Source organism: Homarus americanus, unplaced genomic scaffold, assembly GCF_018991925.1.
Source record: "Homarus americanus isolate GMGI-L3 unplaced genomic scaffold, GMGI_Hamer_2.0 scaffold36970, whole genome shotgun sequence".
In the NCBI taxonomy this organism is placed as follows: domain Eukaryota; kingdom Metazoa; phylum Arthropoda; class Malacostraca; order Decapoda; family Nephropidae; genus Homarus; species Homarus americanus.
This window is the reverse complement of record NW_024740094.1, coordinates 2,660,968-2,671,172: the sequence shown is the minus strand read 5'-3', so window position 1 is coordinate 2,671,172 and position 10,205 is coordinate 2,660,968. Positions and strand designations below refer to the sequence as shown.

Genomic DNA, 10,205 nt, shown 5'->3' with positions numbered 1-10,205 from the left:
ATCACTCCCAATTATCAACTCTAATCGTCAATCTCAATCATCAGTCCTAATCAATTTTACATGATTCCTATCATCAATCCTAACCATCAACCCTTATCATCAGTCCTAACAAACAATCCTAGTTATCAACACTAGTTACATATTATCACTCAATCAACAATCCCAGCCAGCGTGACACTAATCACCAGTTGTAGTCATCAACCTCAAGCCATTACATCTTTCCTATGTCACAGTCGGTGATTTCAACGCTGGGGAAGGCGGTATCTTAGTACAACTCTTCCAAGACAATTTTCTTAGAACTTCTTAATTAAATTTTTGCCTACGGCCACCATGAATATTTTGGTGGTGATACATAGGTCTCCGTTTCCTTTGGCAGTGTGTGGCTTTCTTCCTCCTAAGTTCCGGTAATGAGAATAACCCAGAAGTGTAGACAATTTCACATGCCCCCCCAGGCAGCTACGGGTCTGCCAAGCTTATGTGAGGAATTCCTTCTCTAAGTACTACATAAAGTTACATATCTTACATATATTCCAATTTAAAATGAACATGGATACAAGTATGGAGTGTGGCTTGTAAATTTTTAATACACAATAAGATACAAACAAGCTTTTCATGCAATAAAGGTACAATTTTGACAAGTTGATGGGTTGGTAGCCCTGCGTGTACCGGGTCAGGTGAGCGTAAGTGACCTAGTCAAGCGACCACAGGAGCCTAACGGAACGACCAATAGTCCTTGAAAATGAATGAAATTTTAAGTGCGTGTGAATAATATGGCACATGCAGACATCCACCACAGATACATAATCAACCAGCTTTCTAAATGCTTTTATAATAACGGCGCGAGTAAATAAATGGGAGGTAACCGCGACGGAAAAAAGACTAGTTAGTCACCTGGTGCGGCTGAGCTTACCAGTTGGAGTTGAGACGCTGTGAGGTGGTGGTCTGTGTGTGTGTCTTAGTCTATTAACGTTGTCTCTCAGTTGTGTTGGAACAAATTCCTGGTACATTCTATGAAGAATACTAGCTCGTGTATTAGTGATGCAGAATACCTATCAATATTATATAAGTTCTGTGTGCGGTGGAAAATAGTGAATAGTGAACAAGATATCCTTCGTGAGTGACCTTTAAGTCCTGACAGTTTTCTCATGAGAAAATTTTCAGCGTGGGAAGTTATACAGCGATGGTTTCAGTTGATTCAAATGAGTTGAATCTGTATATGTGAAATGAAACGGTACATTGGGAGAAGTAATTAACCTAACTGTCCAAGTGGGTGTATTATAAGATCTTATCCCGTTTCCTTGTGTCAGTAGAACCTCACAAGGCCAACTGGCTAGGTGTTGTCTGCCAGCCACACTGTTTGTGTTTTATAAACACATTTCATTTTACAGTTAACTCTTAATATAAAGTGAAAGTGTAGAAAAGAGATTCGTTCAAAGACAAGGATGGAATTAAGATGTGTGAAATAAGACGCTCAAATAAGAAAACTTAGAAACTAGTTTAGGCAGTTATCCTCACCTGTAAACAGTAGACGACGGGTGACACAATATCTATCTTATTGACTCTTTTCACACCTTCATGTAGGCTAGATCAGGATTCACAGAAATACCCAAAGATACTAGAGTGATTGTTGCAAGACAACTGTTTACAACAATAGAAAAGTGCTACGATAACAAGTTGAAATAACCATCCATATTTATTCATATTCTTCACAAACAATAATAGACACCTTTACCATAATATTCTCTAGCTTTCTCTTTACTCCCTTCTCACAATAGTTTAGGCTGGATCAAGGGTTACAAAAATCTCAAAAGAGGGAAGGAACGATTGGCAGAGTTGCTCTAGCCAAGTGCAGAAGACGACAGGAAAGAATTAGAACAACCCCAAAAAGGACTCCAATCATGAAGAAGACAGAGAAGAATATAGAGTATGCGGATCAGGCCCACATCTACACCACCAACTACATCAGGAACTCTAAAGCGATAGGTGTCCTGTGGGGAGTCTTCACCATCTGCTTCGCTATCATCAACATTGTGGTGTTCGTTCAGCCTCAGTGGATAGGCGACACGCAAGACTCCAAGGGTACAGGTCAGTTAAATCCTTGTCATTATTTACCCAAAGGCCTGGTTGTCATGGTGCCTACATATGTTTAATTAAGATTTGTTTATATCATAGTTTAAAGTAGTAAATGCCTATACTAGATCAATATTTATTTTACGTTACTGTATACTAACTGTAACTCAAGATTTTTTGTATTTATTCACAATATGTATTATATTATCTACAAACATCCTTTCAGACTCATTTATTGAAGACATTTTAAATATTTTTACCCTTGTGTCCTGCTAACTTATCCCTTATTACAGCTTATAAGCTAATGTATTGTATAAGAAATTAAGAATTGAGCCCCACTTTAACAGGTGTCCTACACTCACGGAAAACTATCTCAGAGGCGGACTTTAGAATGATTTAAAGCAGCCCAAAAGGATCCCTTATATTCACCACGACAATGTCCATTCCTTTCATTCCTGCTGAGTGTTTGAATTACTATATTAGATGCAGTCAGGTGAAGAACTAATCCTCCTCTCCTTAGAGACACACACTTCACGGAACGTGGTTGACAGTTGTAATATTTCTTCCTTGTTAGCTCCGCCAGCACCACTGTCTGTGCATCACTGGGTCACTCACTAACGGGGGAATATTAATAATTGATAAAGAATTATTTATGAGTGACTAAAACGTATATAACTGTATTCACTATATACTGTACATCTCTCGGGCTGTGCCTCATCCATCTCCGTAACGTACTGTACTTCACCCCCAGGATGCCATGGAGAGTATACTCGTACAGTAATGTCAAGAGGCCGGACAGTTATAGCATTATGGAGGAGTCCATGAACGTAAATGTAATATCTTATCAGCACGTGTCAGGATAGGGTATGGCTAACTATGGCAGGTCGTACATGACTCAGTGCCAAAATTAGTACAAGCTATGTAAAGGGCCTTTTAAAAACAAATATGTAGTTAATTAAACTTCTGGGTTTGCTGGATAACAATAGGCTGAACTATTTGACTACTACTACTCAGACCTCTTAAGAGGCCATTATCAAGTTGGACCCATAATTGTAGCATAGTTTGTTATGTGTCATATACCATGACACCAACAGTATATTTGGCTCACTGTCATCTGCAGTACAGTCCACAGTATCAAACACGACTGAGAGAGCTGTACCTTTGCCCATGATCTGTGCATACTGTTCATACAATTGTAATAGCCTAGGCTACTACGCCCTTATGGTGTACTGTAGTATAGGGTGATGAAAATAAAAATGTGAAACTGAACTGACTAAGCAAGTGAGGACTACCGTACGTTACGGTGCCTTTACTTAATGAACACTACAGTATGATGATACAGTTATGATGATTAAGCATTATGGTGGCTCAGCACATGAGGACTCCGCATAATGACGACTACCATGTGAGGACACTGATGAAGGCTACATTATGATGAATATTAAATATATAATGAACAAGTTATATAGTATACCCTGTGCTTAACTGAATTATCGTCGTTATGATATACAACCCGCCTATTGTTTCATTATCAAGTCATTTTCCACTATAATACGGGGCGGATGACAACGGTAAGTACGTACTGATCATCCATTCATCCCCACAGCTTTGCTAACTGTTTTTATTTAACAGCTTCAATGGCAACGTGATTGGTAACTGTTTATTTATGCAATGGTGCAGAGCGAAGAATCCCATAATTGGTGTGACGGCAGAGTTAATGAGAGGAAGTGAGTGATTTTAGTGGCAGTTCCGGTAATGTGTGTCATTTCAGGGTCACAACAGTTCAAGTCTCCGTGACATTGTGTACCTGGCTGGCGGTTCTCATGCCAAGGTTCAAGGCTCATACCATACCATACAGCCTAGCCTAGCCTAGCCTAGCCTGCCGCGTGGCTTGTGTGTTGTTTTTAGGTTACACATTTTCCTTTATTAGTTTCTATAATTTACTTAATGACAATGTTAAGTAAAATGTCTAAATTTTCCAATTGATATGTCACACTTGGTGCTAAGGAGCCATTATCCTACACACCTCAATGAAATTTTACCTTTATTGAGTCACATAATTTTAAAGATGATAATTCTTGCGTTTTGAGTGAGAGGGTAAGGGAGGCTTAGCTTTAACAACACACTGAGGAATACTAACGTAAAATATATATATAATTCACCTATACCGTCTGACCTTACCCCAAGTTTCGTTATGTACTTTGTTAGGCTACGGCAAAAAATGTTTCGTTTATATATTTTTTTGTTATATTCGTCCTTGACACCACTATCGTATACAGTATGTTAGGTATGCTATACGTGGTCGAGATATAACAATGGAACATGAAGTGGACATATATCTACCCAGATACACAGTTTGGTCAGTACTAGACGCACAACAAACAATGCGTATACCTTTTCCTTTCAAGATTAAAGCGTAATATTTAAAGTTGTCAGTTGTTTAGGGAAGAGATTAAGACTTCTAACACTCATTCACGTCTCACTCTTTTCTTCCATTGTGTGTGTTACCTTCCATTGGCACCTTCTGAGTCCATATGTTTATATTCCACCCTCCTCCAAGGCGGTACGTCAGCTGCACTTGAATGTGGGTTAGTGTGTGCTTCCTCAGCTGACGTCACCACAGCTTCTCCTTGATATTTTCTTAACACGAATGAATGGCAGACTCAGAAACCAGCTTGTTGCAGGGATACGATAACGAGTTAGTTTATCAAGACATTTAGCTAGAAATTAGCTTAATATAGACAATTACAGCTACCGCAGCCTGCCGTATGTGTATCCAGTTAGCCTAAGAGAGGAAACTCGACCTCAGGTTTCCTTAGTAAAAGACTTTCCACCGTATATTAGTCTGTTAGAGGAAATGTTCCTATAATTTATCCACCTTAGAGAATACCACAGTGGGTTAACCTCTTAGATGAAATTTAAAACCAAATCCAAGCCCGGTAATCAGAAAATTCGATCACTGTTTAGACTATTCGTGAAATATTCGACTGCAATATGGTCTCGGATAAACACCGGAGTCAGGCTTGTCATTGGTTAATCTAAGAATCCCTCCCCTGATCGACAGTCTGGTAAACCTTGCTGTACACTTTAGGCCCCAACAAAGGAGAGAGAGAGGATTGCCTACCCCGGACGTGCTTGTCGGTGTTCAGTTTTTATTTCCATGTCCACTTTTTGTCTCCGATAGTCTGACCTCGGAGGGGAACTTAAAACTATTGCTTAAATTGTTATTGTCACAGGAATGATGAAGCATCTCTTGCGGCAGTGTGTGTGTATACGCTCCACATGAAGGACCATAGGGGCCTGTATGTTTATATTTGGCACACACACTGTATCTTCCCTTAAGGTTGCTAAGGTAGTTTCAATATTAAGGTCACTACAGCCTCCTAGAGTCCTCAGTGCTGATAAGTAGCCTCCATGGGGGCGTGGAAAATATATGAGAGGTTAAAGGAATTTTGATTAATAAATGGTTGATACTAATACTACCCATAATAATGACACTAATAATAATTGTAATACGAATAATAAGTGCTGAGAAGTTCTTCAGTACACACAAGTGCATATTATTAATAGCATCTCGGGTGACTAACACGGAGCCCAGGTGTACAAGAATACCAAATAACACAATGATCCTGCATCATGAGAGACGCATCCATCCGGGCCCACAACTCCTGAGCAGCACCGTAATACGTCATGGACCAGAAGCTGTGATGGTAAAAGTCATTGTGTAATGTTGTTGTTGACCATCACTGGGCTGAGGAAATCTTCACCCCAAGAGCGTCTCATGTTGAAGCAACACTGAGGGAGAGCTTTATGAACTGTTACTTGATGTTCGTTTATACTACTTTGGTGATAAGGGGGAAGATCAACCTCAAAGGGGAGGAGATAGTAGAGAGAAAGACGTGTAGAAAGTGTCAGGGAAATGATAACAATGTCGTATATATACAGTATTCATATCCTCAACTTAGTTACTGTGTGGTACTGTACACAATGATTTTATGAGACAAATTTACAAAGTGACAAGAAAATGCTAAGATAGCAAGTAAAAACACACACACACGCACACACACACACACACACACATATATATATATATATATATATATATATATATATATATATATATATATATATATATATATATATATATATATATATATATATATATATATATATATATATATATATATATATATATATATATATATATATATATATATATATATATATATATATATCCTCAATTTTCATACACAGTAAGGCTTTGTATCTACTGTGATTTTTTTGTTATACAGTAAATGTTATTCTTAATATGGCATCTACTGTACTGTAGTCTTGTTGATGTGAGGTAATTGAGAGGTAGGATCTTATTGATCCAAATATGTAGAGCGAGAGCGTGTGCTTAATGAATGAAAGTTGGACATTTTCGTGATCAATGAGTGAATAATTGTATGAACGCTTTCCAGTTTTACGATTTCTCTGCTTTCTAGAGACTCACAAGAGCATAACCATATAGGGGGGCAGAGTAGTATTGGGTAGAGAGGTAATTGGTATTGAGGTGAGGGTGGTGCTCCCCAGTGATGCCTATCCCGCCTCCCCCCTCTACTTTCTCCCTATTGGATCTCAGCGTAGACAATAACACGGCTCTCTCTCTCTCTCTCTCTCTCTCTCTCTCTCTCTGTTTAAACATGTAACTAAAACATATAATCCAGTATAATATTAACAAGGAACACGCTTTTTCTAACAGTTGAAAGTGTTTTAGAAATTGTGAGAACATGAGCGTTGTTCATGTGTGTGATCATAACATATATGTGAACCAGTGTAGCAGTAAGTACAGGCAATTGCTTGTGACACCATCCCACGAACGCACTTAAGTCAACACACACACACACAGATCATTGACAGTCACCATGTTGCTTCACCACTGAAAACAATAATAATCTTGTGTGGTCGCTGCGTTTCAGGGGTGGAGTTATCTACTGGGCTTCTCACATTTGGTCACACCGCCCTGGTCTTCCCCTCATATTCGGCGTTCCCTTCACATATTAGGGTGTTACTTGTGTCATTGGGAGATTATAGTGCTATGTTAGAGATGGATCGTGTTCACAAAGGAGGATATTTGATGAGCGATAATTGATAATTTTCTCTCGTATGCATAAACTCATGTAATATTATTTGACTGGCATTCTGTAGTATGATGTTTGTCAGTGAATAAAAATGATAACAGTCAAAGATTCGATCAAAGTTTCCAAATTCCTCTTTCATCTTCTCATGTTCTGATGATAAACGGTAAACACTGTACCTTTGAAAATAACTAATCCACAACCCTCTATTGATGTCAGTATACTGTACTGTATATATGTATCGTGGAATTAAGAAATGCCTTCATTGTGTTTAGTTTCCGTGTAAAAGTGAATCGAGTTTATAATGGTCATCTTCTTTTTTGCACAATAGGAGTTTGTAGAGAACATGACAGCGTGAAGGACTGATCAGTGTTCATCATTACTGTATTGCTCGTGGTTTATCTAATCATTCGTGTTGTCGATTCCTCCCAGAGACTAAAACCATGACTGTTCCTCGTGACTGGTGATGTAAGAACACCTCTAACGGGCTGAATTGAATTATAGAATAAATATAATATCCAAAAATAAATATAAATTACTTCCATACAAGATTTAAATCAGATACGTTCACTTAACCTCTAGTACCAGTTATAAGACAAACATTGATACTCTCCCCATAATTCTACCTAAATTTTGCTAAATGTTAAGTGGATGTATCTAAGTTGTTGCTCACTGTTTGGTTCTTTTAGTTATTTTTTTTAATATCCCCCACAAGTGTATCCTTACAGTATTCACCGGGGCTAAGGTGAAGAAGAAAACGATATGTTTGGCCTAATTACTGCTTCTGTTTATCCCAGTCTGCCTTTGTCGTGAATATCAATTTTTTTATCAGTCTTACTCCATTTGTAGGTAAAGTGAATGGAGCAAATACTACTGGTTTTGTTGACTGAATTGCACTTAATAAACTACGTCAATTGAGAAGGTTTTGTCAGCACTGTCGAGTCGTATACTTGACTTCAAATTGTGAGAACCATAGCGAACAGGTCACGGTGCCTCACCTATAATACCAACCCGTGTGACGTTCTTACCTGTTCACGAGGAAGAAAAACCACTTGACTGTGAAGTTAATTGCCAGGTTATTACAAGAAGAATGGAAAGAGCAATCGTTGCCTGTGGTGAGTTGCAAGATGGGTTGTGTATGCTTGTGATGACCCTGCTTGCATTTTGAATCGCCGTGGATGGTGTGATTCCTTTATGTATTACAGTATGAGCACTTTAGTATGTGAACGACAGCACGTGGATTTTGCGACTTGTTTTGAGCACTTTACTGTCACTTTCTACACCTTTCTTACACCACACTTTATTTCCCTCCGCCATTGATACTTAAGTGCTCCTTTGACCTACCACACAAAAATATATGGTGGAGCAAAGATAGACACATTCTTTTACATGAATGACACTTTAGTCGTCTACAGCGTCAGGGTCGAGAAAAACGGACAAAAAGCATGATTGGTCTCAGGAGGAACCTATGACCCCGTAGGTGCTATTGTTCTTCATCTGTGGTGCCCCCTGATGGTGTCGTGGGATGATGGTGTTAATGGTGCTTCAGGAGGTGAGGGGGGTGCTCGTGTGTGTGTGTGTATGTGCGTGACTGCCATGTGTGTGTTGTTAGTGTAGGTGTTAAGTGCATACATTCGTGTAAGTGGGATATATGTGTAGATGTGTTTGTGTATCTTTTCCAAATTCTGGCAATCGTCGGAAGGGAAGGAGCGTTTGTGTAAAGAAGCTCTGGATAGCGGAGTGTCCTCTTGTGACAGACTCAGATCCAATTGTCTTCCCACTACGTTTGTCTTGTATTATCTACTGTCTCTCTCTCTCTCTCTCTCTCTCAATAATAGACTTAATACAGCTATTGTTTCCCCTCCTCCCCGTCCAGGATACTTCGGGCTGTGGAAGTGGTGTGCGGGAGGTCGTGAGGGCACCGAGCTAGAGTGTACGGGCAAGCTGGACGACTTCACCACCCTACTGAACATCCCCTCCAAGGCGGCCACCATCCTCGTCGGTCTCTCTGTCGTCATCACCCTCCTGTGTATCTGCTCCATGCTGCTCTTCTTCTTCTTCCACTCCTCCACCGTCTTCCACATGGCCGGCAGTATGCAGCTCCTCTCAGGTGTGTAGTGATGATGATACCTACAAACATTCACCCACAAACTTATATACCTGTACAGTTTTTGATGGTACAGCAGATACATATAACTAGTACCTTCATATTGAGATTCCACGGTACTGATGGATATTACACGAAGATGCGGTATATTTACGGTACTATACAAGGAGGTAGTATGGCTGGCACTGCACTCGATTGCCTTTTACAGTCTAAAGTGTAAAGTTAGGTACTCATTCACAGCTGGATGAAGTGAGGGTGCCCTACATACATACATACATACATACATACATACATACATACATACATACATACATACATACATACATACATATCGTCTTGGAGGAAATACTGTGTGTCGTTTCCAGAGTGCACATGTACTGTACACCTTAGGCTCACATACACACAAACAATGCTGGACTCGTTAACGTTCACCAACAAGACTGGCCATGTGTAGACGTGTCATGTCACGCTCAGACACGGCCAAATGGTGATTCTACTTTCCCCTGCTTGTTATAGTGAGGGAACCAACCATGACTGTGCTGTGGTCGCTGGTGTGTGAGGGGGGGGGGGTGGTGGCGATCTTTCTTCAGTACACACGGTTCTTGAGTGCATTACGGTCGTTCTTGAGTGCATTACGGTCGTTCTTGAGTGCATTACGGTCGTTCTTGAGTGTGTTATGATCGTTCTTAAGGGGCGGCAGGATCTTTTCTGGAGTACGTCACGGTCATTTGTAAATGCAATCGTCCATAAATGAATGAATGAGTGAGTAAATGGATGAGTGAGTGAGTGAATGTGTGATTGTGAGAATGAATGGGTGAGTGAGTGAATGAGTGAGTGAGAGTGTGAATGGGTGAGTGAGTGAGTGAGTGAGTGAATGAGTGAGTGAGTGAGTGAATGAGTGATTGTGA

At 39.8% G+C, this 10,205-nt stretch overlaps 1 protein-coding gene across 5 annotated transcripts in view; it reads left to right on the top strand.

The window, feature by feature from the left end:
• Window positions 1–887: 887 nt before the first annotated feature.
• The window catches only part of LOC121875142 (LHFPL tetraspan subfamily member 3 protein-like), a 17,434-nt gene continuing 8,116 nt past the window's right edge, over window positions 888–10,205 (top strand). The window contains exons 1-3 of one of the 5 annotated variants that reach the window (XM_042379557.1): window positions 888–940; window positions 1,776–2,085; window positions 9,067–9,300. In XM_042379557.1, coding sequence (XP_042235491.1) covers window positions 1,899–2,085; window positions 9,067–9,300 — 421 coding nt within the window. In that variant the 5' untranslated portion in view covers window positions 888–940; window positions 1,776–1,898. The other 4 variants (XM_042379553.1, XM_042379555.1, XM_042379558.1 and 1 more) reach the window with 4 other exon arrangements.